The sequence below is a fragment of the Odontesthes bonariensis genome, chromosome 13 (assembly GCF_027942865.1).
Source record: "Odontesthes bonariensis isolate fOdoBon6 chromosome 13, fOdoBon6.hap1, whole genome shotgun sequence".
In the NCBI taxonomy this organism is placed as follows: Eukaryota; Metazoa; Chordata; class Actinopteri; order Atheriniformes; family Atherinopsidae; genus Odontesthes; species Odontesthes bonariensis.
Window position 1 is genome coordinate 22,369,558 of NC_134518.1, and position 16,585 is coordinate 22,386,142.

The window sequence follows — 16,585 nt, forward strand, 5'->3', positions numbered from 1 at the left end:
TTTTTTTAAATCCCAAATGTAAAAATGATTAGTTTCAAATCTATATTTAGCTTCTCTAAGCATAATGAATAGTATGACGGAGCAGGCAGCACTGTTACAATCTTGTCAACTAAAAAAAAAAAAGCTAAACATGATTTGGAGTTATTTCAGAACTGGCTTAGTGCTGACCGGAAGGAAAATTATCAACTTATTTATCTGGTGGCGAAAAAACTTTTGCAGTTTCTTTTTTTTTTTTAGAATCATTTTACGTGTTCAACGTACCATATGGCTGTCTGACAGTCTGGGAATCAAGATAGTCTCTTTTAGTGTTTTTACTCTGAGTTGTAAGATCTGCTGGATGCTCTGAGGTTGTTGAAAGTGCTTCTTTATGAGAAGCTGTATGTAGTTTAATGACAACTTGACACGAGAACTCCATTTAAGATTTTACAAACAACGAACATACCGTAGCTATTAAATATTTTCCAATAATACTGTGTGTTTTGAGTTAAACAGCTAAGATAGCCAGTAGAGAAATGTTACTCAGATTTTACCTTTCAGGTATCCCAAACGATAAAAACATGAAATGTGTGTAAAACTGTATATTTTCCGGCTAGCGCAAGGCGCAGCGTGTGATTGGACCAAAGCGTCTTCTTCTACGCTAAAATATATTTTGGCGGGGTCTCTCTGCTCGGTCACAGGATGTCTCCCCCTCTCGGTGAGACGTTACTCTGCTCGGTTTGCTGGCTTCAGATCAGAGGTGGTCAATAAGAAAATGTGTTGCATGACACACAAAGTTCAACAAAACTCAGTTTTATATTTAGTTTCGTCCATTGAACTTTGCGATTATTATCATTATCAATTAAAAATTTTAATTCACAACTTCTATTTTTTTTTTTACAACTCCACAGTAAAAAGTGAAATGAAACGTGCACCACCCAAAAGTTTGGGCACCTTTAATTTTTTTCTATGGTCTGAAACCTGAATAGGCTTGTGATGGTTGTGACTTGCTCACAGTCGTAGTTACAGTGTTCCAGGCAATATCAGTTCATAGAAACAGTGCAAGTCAGGTTTTCTTAAGCACAGGGATGAATTAATCCTGTTTCACCATTGGGATAAATTAAATTTTAGGTATTTCTTACATTAAACCTTCCTCTAAAAGCAATGTTTATCTGGGAGGTTATTTTTGAAAGGCTGTAGGAAGTGAGTACAGACAGGGCACAATGCAACAAATTCTTTACACCATCCCGGCTGTGGTTGATACACAACTGAACTTTATACTAAAATGCAGAGATTCAATTTTCTCCAACAATTTCCTTTAGACTCAGTTACATTATCACTTTCTTGTTTTTTGTTTGCTAGGCAACAAAACTATTTGGTCTGGTCGAGGGAAAGATTAAAATAGGTACATAATGTTAGTTAATTAGAATGCCTCTCTTCCAAAAATGTTCTTTCTACCTTTGGACTTGTGTTGCAGCCAGTTGCACAATTAACATATTACTGTTGGAGGGAAGAATTAATTCTGAAAGCAAACATCACACCATCTCTTAGAAAACTGAAGATCAAGAGAGAACTGCTTCCACAACAAGATAATGAGTTTAAGCACACGCGAAAACCCACCATGGATTAAGTGAAGAGAGCCAAGCAGAAGATTTTGCCACTGAAAATCTGTATAGAACTCTGAAAAACTCCATCTACAAGACAGCCTCAAAACTAAAACGCCTCTTGGAAGAATAAATGAAAATTCACCTAAAAAAAGATGGATGCAAGAGTCTTTGGCAAGCTGTTACTTGTCAAAAGTGGTGTTAATAAACACCAGGGACCCCAAACATTTGACTGGGCCCCCTTTTCAAATGTTTTTCTTTTATTTGTCATTTTGAAAGTCTCATACTAACTGACAAAAAATATATCAATGTGGGTACAGAAAACAGGTCTCCTCATTTAATTAACTTTTAATGTAGTAATTTTCAATCGAAAGTCAGTCATTTTGTACAACTTATACAACAGTATAAGTTATACAAACAACAATATATAAACAACAGTATACAACCGTGTTGCTGCAGTCAAGCCTTGCCCCTGCTGCCATTGTCATGTTCAAGATCTCTGTCCCAGTTGGAAGAAGTATCACTCTTCATGTGGGATGGACTAAAGCCCGTCCAATGGCAGCTTTTGAGGCATCGATGATAAGATACTTGAGTATGTTCTTGTTCACATTTCACAAAGACCAGCGTGGACTGAAAGACAGCAGGGAGTGATTTCCAAACAGCTCATAGTTGGCCAACAGGAAACAGAGGTGAGTTTTCAATAGCATGACAGACATATTACTGCTGGATACTGAGCTGATATTAGACTGCTTTCTACTAGTTTTCAGTTAAGATGAATATGCATTCAGTAATTGTATTTCAATCTGAAAGTTTTCTTTCTTCTTTTATCCTCACCTTAAGATGCACAAAATGAGAAACAACATAACTTGATTTTCTAGATACTGAGAATTCGTCATAGACACGATTAAAACGCTAATATTAAAGCACAGCTTATTGCTGTCTCATAAACTTAGTGTCTTCTTTGCTTCTGAACACTGCTGTCAGAGTGGCTGCTGACTGTTGACACAGTTTGGAGTCATCTGATGTGAAAGGCCTCTGCTTGTGACTGTGATTGGACTCAGTGGTTTTGCAGATCTCAGAGCTTTGAATGTAAAGGCTTGTGTACTTACTTCAAAACATCATCTGCCACACTGAGTTTTGGGGTCTGTGTGCAACATTCCAGGAAAATCCAAACCAGGGAACTTTTCACACAACATTTCAACCTGGCTGAACCGCCTCTAACTGGAAGAGTATGTGCCCTACAGTAACTTCTACACAATAACTTTTGATTAGTCTTGTGAAATGTTCCACTGCTTTATTCTTTATTTTATTGTTTGTTTATCTTTTTTGTGGATTTTTAGATTTCATGGATCAAGAAAGTCATCTCCCTTTAGAAGATATTGGAGAATTTTCAGTCATCATTGGCCGGACGCTGCTGAAGCTCCGGGATGTTGTTAACTCGGCGATTTTACGTGTCCGTCTGAGACTTTTACAGAGCTTCACTGTGTTCTCTGTGGTTCTTCTGCTCCTCTGCATCGCCGCCTTTTTATATGGGAGCTTCTACTACTCTTACATGCCCAGAGCGGCTTTCTCTACACCTGTGCACTATTCCTACAGGTGTGCGTGTCTGGTTGTGTGCAGCTCTAAACTGAAAAGTGGAGTTTCTTTGTGTTGTGATTTAATCTTTTTTGCTCTCAGTGTTTCTCTGTTAATCATGTTTTTCGCCACAGGACTGACTGTGAATCTCCTGCTTCTTTCTTATGTTCTCATCCTGTTGCCAACGTCTCTCTGATGAGAAACAAGAAAAACGTATGTTTACGTGCGAGCATCTGCAATATGGCTGTCTTTATGTCCTTAAAATTCATCAATTCAAGACTGTGATTTGATGTTTAACGTATACACAGGTGCTGACGTTTGGCCAGGTCTATCGGATCTCTTTGCAGCTGGAGATGCCTGATTCTCCAACCAATCATGACTTGGGGATGTTCATGATCAAGACAACCTGTTTCTCTGAGTATGGAGGGCAAGTTGCAGCCTCTGCTCGCTCTGTAAGATGCACTTTCCTGGGTGGCCCCACATATATGCATGAACAAATAGTCAACACCTACAGTGATTCATATTGCTGTGTGTTTCTCAGGCAAGACAACTGCTGAAGGCCTCCAGCTCTCGCTTTGTGAGTACAGTGCTGACGCATGATAACCTTTTAATCACACAGCCTCGTCAGAGCCGGATTAGAGCTGCTTATGCTTGTGCAGAGCTCCCCTGCAACAGAAGGTGATCTCAGTGTTCTCAGGCAACAACATCAATTATACAGATGCGAGTTGAATTTAAACAGTGCAGCAGTGTTCACAGAGTCCACCTTCTATAGTTTAAGCAAACTGGTACAACAGTCAACATCATATCAGAGGGTGTTTACATGATAGTTTTTGTTTGACTCAATTGAATTGCATGTTAGAGTTTCACTTGTAGTTGAGGATCCAAATAACCACTTATCGTTGATTTTACATTTATTTGACATTTTCTAACCCAACCCTTTTGGACCTGAGGTTGTATCTGCATAGAGAATATCAGGCTCACAAAAGAGTCTGTTTTAATCAAAATAATATCCCCTGCCTCACACTACCGCCTCAGAAATGTTTAGGTTTGTCAGTGATGATCCACCAAAGAATGAAGAAAGAAGAGTGCACTGGGATCAGCTTTGTTTAAGTTTACTAAAATTGAGCACATAACCCAATCAAGGAGTCATTCTGAGGTTAACTACTCAGAATTCATTACAACATCAAGCATTCTTACCCAAACACTGATCACGCCGTCACTGAAAACGTCTCGTTCTGCTGTGGTCAGGGCATGCTGCGGTACCAGTCCAACCTCCTGAAGACTCTGGGAACGCTGCTCTTCCTCCCGGCCTTCCTGACCGGAGCAGCTGAGCAAAAACAAGTGCTGGATGTGGAGCTCTTCTCAGAGTACATAGATGATCCCGTAAGTCAGAGGGAGATATTCCATAACAAAATTCATAAGTAGGTGAAAACAACTGCTTAAGGATAAGAGGCACGGTTATGGTTCCGCTGAGGGGAGATAACGTTACAGTTTTGTTCCCTGTATTCAGTATGTCCCTTCAGTCACAGCTGTCATTGAGATCCTGTCCAACAAGGTCCAGATCTACTCATCTCATCTGTACATTCACGCTCATTTCACTGGCATAAGGTGAGATCTACTGCACGCACAAACCTGAACTCTTTCCTGGGTCAGACAGTTCTGTTTCTCTCCTGCTTCTTTATTGTTCAAATCACGACTGTCCAAATGTAACGTTGTGTCAGGATTGATGTTAAACATCAGGTTTTGCTTATATTTGTCAGAGTATCAAAGATTAAACCTTCAGGTCAACGGCCAACGTGATCTCACCACAGCACATTCAGTGCCTGCATTACCCCAGGCTTTCAATACTAAAAACACCTCATTAAAATATAAAAACGCTGTAACATTTTCCTGTTTTTTTTCTTCTTTCTGTATTCTCTCTTCAGATACTTGCTCTTCAACTTCCCTGTCCTCTCAGCTCTTGTGGGTGTGTCCAGTAACTTCATCTTCCTCAGCTTCCTCTTTATCCTCAGCTACACGAGGCAGCTGTTGAGAGTGGAACAGAAACCAGAGCAGGTGAGAGGAGAGATCCAGTTCTCCTGCAGGGCTGCACACTTCACGAGTTTGGGTCTAACTGAGAGTGGATAACTAGCTGTGAATCTCCAGGTGATGTAGCTCAGACTCATCTATCTCTGACTTCATTGCTGTTTACAGCTTACAGAAGATGGACAGCTGCCCGAGAAGAAGGACAACACAAACAACTGGCCACAGGATGTTGCTGCAGGTGCAAAGAAATAACACAAATTCGCACATGAACACACAATTTTGCTTTCAATGTTCCATCGTAACACTGGAATTTGAATCTATTTGGATCAGTCACTTAATAGTGACAATACAAGTGTTTTTAGTGAATTTGACGGCGGGTGTAAATTATTTGACAGGTACTGCAGAGCTGCTGGATCCCTACCAGATAGATCCGACAGATTTGGACAGGGAGGAGCTCCGTTCACACTTTGGCAACAACACAGAGATGCAGAATGTAAATACGCCCGGTCAAAGCGATCTAAGGGAATCTGAAGCAGCCTGAGGCCTTTAACGGAGGAGGAGAGAAAGTGCAGAGATTTATCCTGATTACGAGATGAAAGGATGAGGATTTCATGCAGATTTTTGGTGGAAAACGATTCAGAAAGAGCACATCATGTAGGCCTCACCGTGGTCTTTTAACTTTAATGTTATTGACACATTTATACCCTCATTGCCTCTAACAAATCAATAATTTTCACTGCTTTTATTAGTTTGCACTTCACGCAGTTTTAATCTGCAAATTAACAAGAAACTGCTGCTCTGAACTTAATGTTACTCATCTTAAAAAAAAAACTGTATTCCCTCTGAAATGCTGCACAGTAGAAGAAGAAGTACCTCAAAACCGAGTTTTTCACAGAAGTAAATGTACACAGTTTTGCTATCGTGCCTCATTTTCACAATAAAATATTCCATTGCATGGGTATGTATTACACAACGTCCTTTTCCCAAAGTCTGATTTTATTTTGTGGCACATTAAAGTTGCAAAACATTTGAATATACACGTTCCTTCAACCATCCTCAGATGTTTCTAGAAGTCCTACGAGAACAGCAACTCAACATGTCCTATAACTATAGATTATTCCCCTGTACAGAACTGCTTCAGCTCTGGGATAGTGATGGTTTTCTCACATGAACTTCTCCATTAGGTTCTGCTCTAATATTTCTGCTTGGAACAACATCAGGACTTCTTGTGCTTGGGGTCTTTATCTTCATTATCCTCTTCTTCATGAGATATCCAGACATTTTTCTACATAATGTATCAGTATTATTGAGAATTTTTTGATTTATCTGTAATCAACTGGCTGTCTTGGCTCAGATGCAGCAAAAATGGGATACAATCATGATACTGCCTGTTACTCAGATGAAACATGTCCCAAAATCTGTAAGACAGCATTTTCTCTCTCCAAAGATATCTTTGTCTGTCCTCATAATGTTTTTTCAACAGACTCTGGCTTGTTCACATGCTTTAGCAAGCTGCAGACAGGCAATGATTTTCTTTTTGGAAAAGTGTTGTTCTCCTCGCAGCCCTGTCATGCACATAATGCTATGATCCATGGGGAAAAAAGAGGGCCACGCAGGACTAAACAGCCAGGATGCAGCTGGATAAGAAACATAAATTAACTTTTTTGAAATGACTGACAAACAGACACAAATGTGCTGGAAAGCAGGGAATGCAGAGTGCAACATGAAGTGTTTAAAAAAAAAAGGGTCAGGAAGCAGCGCAAGAACAAGATAGACTGCTTTGACACGGATCCAGTAAAGAAAGCCAGGAGGAATATGTACTGAGGAAAGTCATTACAAATGAAGAAGTACTGATGATAATCAAGTAAGACCAGATGTAAAGGAGACAACATTAAGCAACCTGAACCCAGAGCACAACAGACGCAATTCTTTCTAAATTCAACAGTAAAAATAGAGTATTTGTTAAATTAACATAAAACAGGAGCTTTATATAAACAATTGCAAGGGTGACAAAACCAAGATGAAACTTAATAAAGGCTAACTGAGGTGTAGAAGGAAAACCACTATTAAAATAAAACAAGTAGAAAAGGAAACTAGAATACTCAAATGAAAAATACAAGAAACAATGTCAAGTGACGTCTTTAATTTGTTGGAGCATAATGTCGGTTATGATCCGTTTTCACACATGAAACTTTACAGACGTGTTCCTGGATGATTAAAGTCACCTTGCAGACACTTATGCACTTTGCTGTTTAAGTGATTTTTCTGGGTCAACAGCTGTCTTGAATTTCCTCCATTTTTTACACAGTTTGTCTGACTGTAGATTGGTGGAATCCTTGACCTTCTCTGGCCTGAGAATAACTGTTTTTAGGAGCTCTGTATAAATGTCCTTTATTTGTGTCATAATCCACTTCCACAAACATGTGGGGTAAAGTTCAAACTCTAAGAGAGCCCTCTTTCTCAGATAAAACAGCACACCGTTATGGCTGACTGCTATCCCACTGACTGACAAATAATGTCATGTCAAAAGGAGCTGTAAATACAAAAGATTCACATAGGTTTCCCACTCACAGAAATGTAATTAAGTACTTTTTCCTAAATAAATAAACAAGTAAAACATCTCTGTTGGATCTGTTTACTTGAATTCCCTTTATCCACATTTGGGACTGGTGTAATCTGAGAATCTGAGAATCTGAGAATCTTTTAAGCTGATACTGTAGATATATATATATGTATGTGTATATATATATATATATATATATATATATATATATATATATATATATATATATATATATATATATATATATATATATATATATACAGTATATACACAGTATGTATATAAAACTCTTCTTTATTGAAGTATGTAGCACTGTGGAGTAGTACCTGCACCAACTGTATATTTTAAAAAATTGCTCTTTGCTGATTGGCTGGAGTCTTTTTTTTTTTTTTTTGTTTCAGCCATGAAATATAAGATTGTGAAACAGCTTCTTTCATCACTTTATACCCACCATGCTGGCTGAAACAGATATTCAAATCCTTCCGTCACTTCAGAAAACGAAGAATTCTGAATAAAGCATCAGAGACATTCTGTGCATGTGATATTTACCTCCTAAAATATCTTGATTACATTTAAAGACAAAGTCTGTGTAGTTCAGTGTACATCCTGCCTCACTGTTGCAATAAAACATTTATTACTGGAGCCGGGGACACCGTACTTCACGCTGTCAGATCCCGTCATTCCTGGATATCATCCTGACCTGTTGCACCGTTGGCCAAATTCCATCACCCAGCCCTGAATGAAGCTTTGGAAACTTAATAGCGTCACTGCATGCAAAATGTGGCACCAGTAGAGAGAATGAGAGAGAGATGTAACTCACTGACAGCTTTGTATCGCTGAAAACTGAAAACAGGTGGAAGACACAGGTAAGGTAAGGTAAGTTAGACATATTTGGACCTTTGTGGTTTGAGATCTTCATTTGTTTCATTTAAGCATGGCTTCAAAATGTTCTTGATGCAGATTACATTTGGAAATGTACTTCCTGAAACATATTCAAAACTGTGCTTCTCTTGTAAACACTTCCCTGTTGTACAAGCACATGTTGTGCTCATGGAACAGAATCACCATCTCTGCTCCAAACGGGACACAAATATGGACACTTCAGATGACAGCCACATGGAGACGATGGCGATGGAGACAGAGGATGCTGACTCATGCTCCAGACTGTCAGATGAGACACTCCAACATCTGTTAATCAGTGAACAGCCGTCCAGTAGCTGCAAGGTGGTCAGAGAGCGATTCAGACCCAAACTCCAAACAACAAAAAGCTTCCCCCCCTACAGTCAGTGTATAGGAGGATTTGGAGACGACAAAGAGTTCAAAGAGATCAACTCCGAATCAAACATCGCTTACCAACCAAATGTGAGGGAAGGCGGACACGAAGAAACTAAAGGCACAGAGAGAAAAGCAGACCTGACCACAAGGTGCTCACGGGAAGGAGTGAAGGCTAAATGGAGGTCCAGGAGAAAGGAGAGGTCAGAGGGAAGCTTTGAAATTTCCACCGAAGGCTTGGAGAGAGGAAGATGGAGTGGGAAAAGAAGGGTGGAGGAGAGTGGGAAAGAAAGTGAGCAAGATGATGAGAAGAGGGGAGTGGGTACAAGCAATGAGGGGAAACACTGGAGAGGCAGAAGAGAAGAAGAAGGCAGGAAGAGCTCTCCTTCTTCAGCTGTGGAGGGAGAGAACAGCAGCAGAGGGGAGACCCCCGAGGGGAAGGATGAGGAGGCCGACGGAATGACTGAGGGCTCAACACAGCCGCATCCAATTCTCTCCAGATTGTTGTACTCGTCCTCCACCTCCTGCTCCTCCATCAACCTCTCCTCAGCAGAGAGCGATGATGTCTTCAGCGAAGGAGAGGATGCAGCGTCAAAGAGGAACAGCTTCAGGAAGGTGAGAAAAGCAGATCCAGGATACATAGATCCACTTTTACTTTTTTCAACATGTTTTTGGAGTTATTCGCATCCACCAATCTAGCGTCTCCCTTATATATCTGGCTACTCTGGTTTTCCATGTAAGAGGCATGAAACCATATTTCTCAACTGTTCTTTTCACCTGTGGTCCTACTGATTTGCATGAGCTTCAAAGAGGACTTTGACAAGGTCAAATTTGAATGGCGTTTGCATGCTTAGCTGCTGTTGCTGCTACAGATATGAGAGCAGAGAGGAGCAGACAGCGGAAAGGCGATTAGGAGTGGACGTTCACTCTCTGGGCTCGGAGTGTGTGCAGTAAATAGCAGGACTGAGGCTCATGAGTTTTACACAATAACGTGAAATTAACATAATTAATCAGAATGCCAACAAACTCAATCTTTAAGGACTAAAGCTTAGATAAATACACAGTTCTGTTCAGTTATTTTGTGCCAATGTCTCTACTGAGCATGCTCAGCTCTGCTTCACCCCCGTTTTTTAGTTTTTCAATGTTACGTCTAAGTAGATCATGCGTCTTCAGAATTATATTTACATTTAATGATTCAAACTTTAACCCACAGCAGGGCACAGAGTTGGAGTTGAATGTGCGCTTTTTTAGTTGCTCTGTGACCCTCTTTTACACAGCAGATGTTTCGACGGGCCAAAGTAATGGCTATTTTATTTATACAGCACACCTCACTAAACTTAAGGTGCTTTTTTAAAAGACAGCTCATTAATTATATACAAAAAATAAAAAAGTTAATGCAGAATGTCATTAAATTAAGCAGCCACCCAAAAACTGTACAAGAAATTAGTGGACTGTAAATAGCAACAGGCCTGTGAGAACAGGAAAGATTGGTCTTAAACACAGAGCACTTCTTACTACATCTGTTCAGTACAGCATGTACAGACTAAGTGCTGTATGAGTGTGCCTGAATGTGGCTTTTGTGTAAAAGCACTTTGTGTGGTCAACAAAACAAGAGCTATAAATTCAATCCATTTAACATAGAGGATCCAGACCCTGAGCACAGTAGGTTGAATGGATGATGGATTGCTCTGGTTATACTTCAGTGATGCATGCATTTTTAATTCACATCACTTCTGCACACTTCTCTCTGTTCTAAATGAAAGACCATAATCTGCTCCTCTTTTGTACCTCAGTGTCACTCCTGGAAAACCTTCATGACCATGATGCAATGGTCACGTCGACAGCAGAGCTCCTGGGTCCAGCTGGCTGGACATCAAGGCATGTGTGTTACAGATTATCCACATACAGGGAGTCAGACACCAGCAATCAAACATGCCAGTAATGGAAATGATGATGCCACTGATTTCTATGTGATACTTGGGCTTTCTGTGAGCAGCTCAGCCACACTTGAGAATGTGAAATGATTCCGACCCTTGTATGAACTCTATGTATCCCATCGTTTACATTGCCCTGCATGTAAATGGCCAGGGCTTCTCTGTTGAAACAGCTCCATACTATTTAATTTAGTGTAGAGGAATTCATTGTCCATGGATTTTAAATCAGGCAGTAGCAACACTCACAACATTTACACTCCTTTTGTCTCTCCTCGATGGTTGCCGGTGACTGCAGGTAACTTCCAGCAGAGTAAAGTTGGGGAGGTGCTGAAACTGTACAGTGAACCTGAGGCAAAGTGCCTGGACTACCTGATGAGGGACCCGCTGAAACCGTTTGTCCCGCAGTACCACGGTTTGGTCACCAGAGGGGAGCGCCGCTACATCCGGCTGGAGGACCTGCTGAGCGGCCTGAGGAGGCCTGTTATCATGGACTGCAAGATGGGAGTCAGGTAAGTTTCAGCCACTCCAGTCCTGATGCTGGAAAGCTTTACTTTAAGACATGCAAGGAGCTAACTGGCATGGTGAAATTGAAAGACTTTTGAATCTGTTAACAAAAATAATCTATGTGGGGAATAGTGTGTCGCTTTAAAATAATGGAGGTAAAACTGACATTCCACAATTCAATGATTCAAATAAGTTCTAATCAGTTTCTCTATTGGCTGTTACAAGTTCTACATTTTAGCACTTCAAACAGAAATAATGACCTCACATTTATTTTGTCTTAATTTCCCTGATAAAACAATGTAACTTAAAGGTCTGTTCAAGGGATTTTAATCGGCGGATTGGAAACAGTAACGGATGAAAAACCTCTTCAGGTCCATTGATCGGCTTCTCCCCTTTTCTAAATAGTTCACTACATCTGAATCTTTTATCACATCACACTTTCTGCTATCTGGCATTGATCTCAAGTTTTAGTTAAGAAGCTAAATACATAGTGTAACTTATCTTATTTGTGGTTAATCAGTGTTGTTTTTGTTGCAATGACCATTTAAGTGAGTTTGAGATGATTCTCCCTGAAAGGCATGAAGTAAAAGATAGAATACTCTCTTCAGCATTTTAAGCAAGACTTTTATTTTCTTTAGTGTCATTTTTGTCATAAAAGGAGCATCACACAGGAGATTCAGGTCATTTTCACCAGGGTCTCGGATCGTCCAGGCATCATTAAGGAAGACCAGCTGATGCGAATTTCACAACTCAAACTTTTTCCTAACGACCTGCAGCCATGAGCTCATCAAAGCATTACTGATGCCAACAAAGGAGGAGAAGGCTATGATAAAAAGATAGCAAATAGTTTTCATGAGTTCATTTATTGGCAGTCAAGGTATAAAAGACCTAGAAAAGCAAATTGATACCTTGAACTACACTGAAACCTGCATAAGGGGAAACATTTCACTGGTAGAAGAAAGAATGATTTCAAATAAAAAGCAGCTAATTTTATAATCAAGGATCTCACGGGGGGGGGGGGAATATAAAACTAGGAGGCTTCTACCACACAAGCTGTGAACCTAAATACACCAGAAAATCCACAATGAACAGTGTAAAATGGTGTAAGCTGAAGGTTTTGCCATGACCCACATAGTTCTGTGAACAGATCTCAGCAGAGCAGAGCCTGTCCCAGCTGACAGTGAGCAAGTAGTGGCACACATCCTGGCCAGGATTACAGTTCAGGCAAATGTGCAAACTCACATTTGTGCAAGTCTTTGAACTGTTGGAAGACACCAAAGAACACACAGGAAAGGCAATCAACAGGTTCAGAACCAAAACTTTTTCTCTGAGGCAAAAAGTGCCATGACTTCACCACTGGTCTTTTTTTTTTTGTGATTCATGAAACCGTAAAGGACGGATAGAAGAAAAAATAAGATTTGCTTAAATAATTTCCAATAAATATACCATCTTTAACTCCATGCCTTTTGGTGATCAGGTTGTCTTTTCACTTACTTAGTTATTCACAGTAACATAGTCTCTGCATGCCACTGTATATGATGAACTTATCTGAGAGTTTGCTTGTCAGGACATACCAGGAAGAAGAACTGGTAAATGCACGTTCCAAAACCAACCTGAGGAGCGACATGTACCATAAGATGGTGACAATAGACCCTTCGGCTCCATCCGCTGAGGAGCACGCACAGAAAGGGGTGACTAAATGTCGCTACCTTCAGTGGAAGGACACAACCACTTCCACATCTACACTTGGCTTCAGGATAGAAGCCATTATGGTGGGAGAAAATGCCAGTTCTGCTACATTGATAGTTACCAGAACGCTGTAGCCAACTAATTATTCAATGTCTATGTTGTTGTTTCTGTTTTACAGATGGAGGACGGCCGCGTCCAGCGGGACTTCAGAAAAATCCGGACTTTAGTTCAGCTCACAGAGGCATTGCTGTACTTCGCCAGGAGCCATCTGGACACTCTGGTCAGTTCAGCTTGTCATAAAAAACAATTGTAAGACAACACTACATAAACTTATAAATCATGCTATGACGGGCACAAATCCACTGTAAAACTGAACTGAACTGCCTCAGAAATGGAAAAAAAACGTTCTTTTTTTTAAGCCAGAAATAGTTTCCAGAGCTAATCTGAAGACAGATACGTGGGATTATCACAATCCACCACACAGGCAGTGTCTCTGAATACTTTTCAAAGGAGATGTAGTAAAAAGTTAAACCCTCAAACACTTGGAAAAGTAAAACTAAGCTGAATAACTGAGAACTGAATGAAATCTCAACATAGAGTGAAAACTGAAGACAGCATTTATAGTTTGCATATATTCCTATTTCACGCAATAATAACCTCCTGGAGGATGTTCATTCAACTTTTTTATTTTGTAAAACAATTTTTGAAAAATACAAATATGACACAAAACTATTTTGTTTCACAGCTGAACATTCTGGCTTTCTTAACAAAACATACTACCAAAAAGAAAAATAAATAAAACTGCTGTAATCGTTGACAATTTTTCATCCTGTAATTTGCATCTCTAAAACAAATAGTTGTACAAGTCTAAATATGCACAGCTTTTCAGAGAGCTGTTAGTGGAAACAATGTTAAAGATTATAAAACTCTTTCTAGAAGGTAATTCAACTCAAAAGATGTTGGTACAAACCAAATGGGAAGGTTGTAAAAGGGAAGCATACAGGTCGACCAAAGGAGACGCCAAGGTGCCAAACAGTAACATCGAAACAGGAGAAAACAAGGTTACGATGGGCTGAGGAGAAGTAGTCATTGCTGAGGATGATTGGATGAAAGTGATATTCAGGGATGAATCACTAATCTGCATCAGACAAGGAGACGATGCAAGAACTTTAATTTGGTGAAACATTTTTAAAAAATGACTGCCTGAAGAAAACCAGCAAATTTCCACGATTATTTATGACATGAGGTTGATGTCAGGTAAACGACCACTCGGACGATAATACATCTGGTCAGAAAGCAAACAGGGTTTAAACTTTTCTGCAGGAGTGACATATCAACCTAATGACATGGCCAGCACACAGCCTGGATTTCAATCTCATGCAAAATTTATGGTGGAAAATGAAAAAGGAAACAGGCCCATGACAAGGTTCCATCCTGTAAGCTGGTCAACAGTTACATATACAGGAAAGCTGGAACCTGAGCGTTTTTCACTGGTGAGTCCATGCCTCAAAGGCTCAAAGGAGATGCAACAAAGTTAAAAAAAAAAATTTTTTTTTTATCCTCTCTCGAATTGATCTGGGAAAAAATGAACAAAAATTACAAGACTTTAGGCCAGATTGTTCAGCTGGTAAAGGAAATAGTTTCACGTCATCTGCGAGTTTCTTTTGTTTTGTTTAACAGTCAACAAAGCAGATGAATGAACGTCCTTCAGGAGTGGCGATTCCATTGTGTTTTGTCAGGTTTTGCGCTTACTGTTTCACTCACTTCCTCACACGTCCGCGTTCCTCAGCTCAGTACTTTAAGCCTTTGCCCTTCCATGTATGTGCAACTTGCTGCCACTGAACCCCATCTGCACTCATTTGTGTTCGTAGAAAGCGTATCACTCCAGACTCTTGGCCCTGAGAAGCGCACTCAAGAACTCCCAATTCTTCAGAACCCATGAGGTTTGTTTACATGTGGAGACAATTGTTCGCTTGCTAAATAACATCAGCTGAGAATACACAGAAATACAGATTAATCCAACATTATTACGATGAATCTGTTTGTACCCGATCAGGTGATTGGCAGCTCGCTTCTCTTTGTCCACGACCACGGCAAGGCCAACGTGTGGATGATAGACTTTGGAAAGACGACACCGCTGCCTGACATGACGGAGCTCCAGCACACCCTCCCTTGGTCTGAGGGGAACAGGGAGGATGGCTACCTGATCGGTCTGACCTCCCTCATCACATCTCTGGATCAGGCCATCGATGTAGCCTCTGGGCAGCAGGAGGACGACTGTGGAGAAAAAAACAGCTTTACATGAAGTATTCTGGTGGTGTGTTTGTGAGACAAAACAGAACTGAATTTCAGGGTGAGGGGGACGAAACGGCCGCTGTTACACTTACAAACCGTTAAGAAAACAGTAAAAAGATGTGTTTCTCTGTCTTCGGCGGCTGAGGAGGAGAAGCTGAAATCTAAAAAGAAATGTCATGTGGATGGATTGTTTTCTCTGTACATCTGGTATGTACATGCTCCAGCATTCCAGACCATTTTGTCACAAAAACAGACTCTTCCTCTTCTCTATGCTTTTTTTTCCATGTCTAACAAAAGGCAGAAAGTTCACTGATGTTCTTTTGTTATCTGCTGAAGACTTATTTTCAGTTGGTTGGTCTCACCTGTGTTTAAACACAAACTAAGCTTATTTTGTTTACAGCAGCAAATGTAACTCAGGATGAAAAATGTATTCAAACACGCACATTTGGTTGAACAGCATCATGTTCTGCCCGTTTTAAGTCAGTATGTGTTCAAAAAACATCAACCATGCTCATAGGAAGACAACATAAAATGCATGTGGGGATAAATAGATGAATTAGATGTTATGTATTTATAAGGGATCTGAATCATTTGCATATGATGCAGCTGGAGTGTTTTTTTCCCTTTTTCTTGGTCTGATAGTTATGCAGCATCATACTCATACTGGGTGGTCCAACCTAAATCAATAAAAGACTACAAATGGCTGCAGAGTCCTCGTATATCTACATCATTAATGTACCATTTTGTCTTAAAATCACAAGTCACACACATCTGAACTACAAAAAGAGGTCAAAGAAAGAAAAGTAAAGCAAAACAAGATTACACTGAATGGTTTTGGGTCAAAACACAAGACATCACGCATATTTCTACCAAGTTCTACCCTCTAAAGAAGGCTGAATGATGTAAACATGCACTAAAAGATTTGAGGAAAACTTCATAAAAGGACCAATTGTGTTCAATTAAAAAAAATTATCTCAACCTTTTGCAAGCCACATAGCAAGTTTTCCTCTGGAAATGAATGAATCATAAATTTGCTTAATAATACAACTTTTTTTTTTGCCTTTCTTAGACAATTTTGAAAAAATAAAAGGTCGTGTAGTGTCTGATACTTAACAGATGTTCGAAAGCGCGTCAGGGGCAGTGTGTGC

General features: G+C 40.0%; 2 protein-coding genes across 4 annotated transcripts; both read left to right on the plus strand.

Moving 5' to 3' along the window:
* The first annotated feature begins 2,196 nt into the window (after positions 1–2,196).
* Positions 2,197–6,139, plus strand: LOC142397332 (seipin-like). Of its 2 annotated transcripts, XM_075480674.1 has the most exons (11): positions 2,197–2,269; positions 2,743–2,809; positions 2,921–3,176; positions 3,290–3,368; positions 3,464–3,607; positions 3,697–3,732; positions 4,404–4,538; positions 4,666–4,763; positions 5,081–5,210; positions 5,349–5,418; positions 5,576–6,139. In XM_075480674.1, the coding sequence occupies exons 3-11, from the start codon at positions 2,926–2,928 to the stop codon at positions 5,719–5,721; spliced, it is 1,089 nt and encodes a 362-aa protein (XP_075336789.1). In that variant the 5' UTR covers positions 2,197–2,269; positions 2,743–2,809; positions 2,921–2,925; the 3' UTR covers positions 5,722–6,139. The 2 variants fall into 2 exon arrangements, with proteins under 2 accessions (XP_075336789.1, XP_075336790.1); XM_075480675.1 differs by lacking the exon at positions 2,743–2,809 and having other exon boundaries at positions 2,206–2,269.
* Positions 6,140–8,423: 2,284 nt separating this feature from the next.
* On the plus strand, positions 8,424–16,189 carry LOC142397843 (inositol-trisphosphate 3-kinase A-like). Of its 2 annotated transcripts, XM_075481583.1 has the most exons (8): positions 8,424–8,619; positions 8,780–9,630; positions 10,809–10,893; positions 11,245–11,458; positions 13,021–13,225; positions 13,321–13,422; positions 15,014–15,085; positions 15,199–16,189. In XM_075481583.1, the coding sequence occupies exons 2-8, from the start codon at positions 8,794–8,796 to the stop codon at positions 15,445–15,447; spliced, it is 1,764 nt and encodes a 587-aa protein (XP_075337698.1). In that variant the 5' UTR covers positions 8,424–8,619; positions 8,780–8,793; the 3' UTR covers positions 15,448–16,189. The 2 variants fall into 2 exon arrangements, with proteins under 2 accessions (XP_075337698.1, XP_075337697.1); XM_075481582.1 differs by having other exon boundaries at positions 8,424–9,630.
* The last annotated feature ends 396 nt before the right edge of the window (positions 16,190–16,585 follow it).

Excerpts from the sequence above, each read along its gene's own strand:
- LOC142397332 (XM_075480674.1), top strand. The coding sequence starts at position 2,926 with ATGGATCAAGAAAGTCATCTCCCTTTAGAAGATATTGGAGAATTTTCA. Across the intron at positions 3,177-3,289 it reads CCTGTGCACTATTCCTACAG|GACTGACTGTGAATCTCCTG; the intron begins GTGTGCGTGTCT and ends TTTTCGCCACAG. Across the intron at positions 5,419-5,575 it reads GCCACAGGATGTTGCTGCAG|GTACTGCAGAGCTGCTGGAT; the intron begins GTGCAAAGAAAT and ends ATTATTTGACAG.
- LOC142397843 (XM_075481582.1), top strand. The coding sequence starts at position 8,689 with ATGTTCTTGATGCAGATTACATTTGGAAATGTACTTCCTGAAACATAT. Across the intron at positions 9,631-10,808 it reads AGAGGAACAGCTTCAGGAAG|TGTCACTCCTGGAAAACCTT; the intron begins GTGAGAAAAGCA and ends TTTGTACCTCAG. Across the intron at positions 15,086-15,198 it reads AATTCTTCAGAACCCATGAG|GTGATTGGCAGCTCGCTTCT; the intron begins GTTTGTTTACAT and ends GTACCCGATCAG.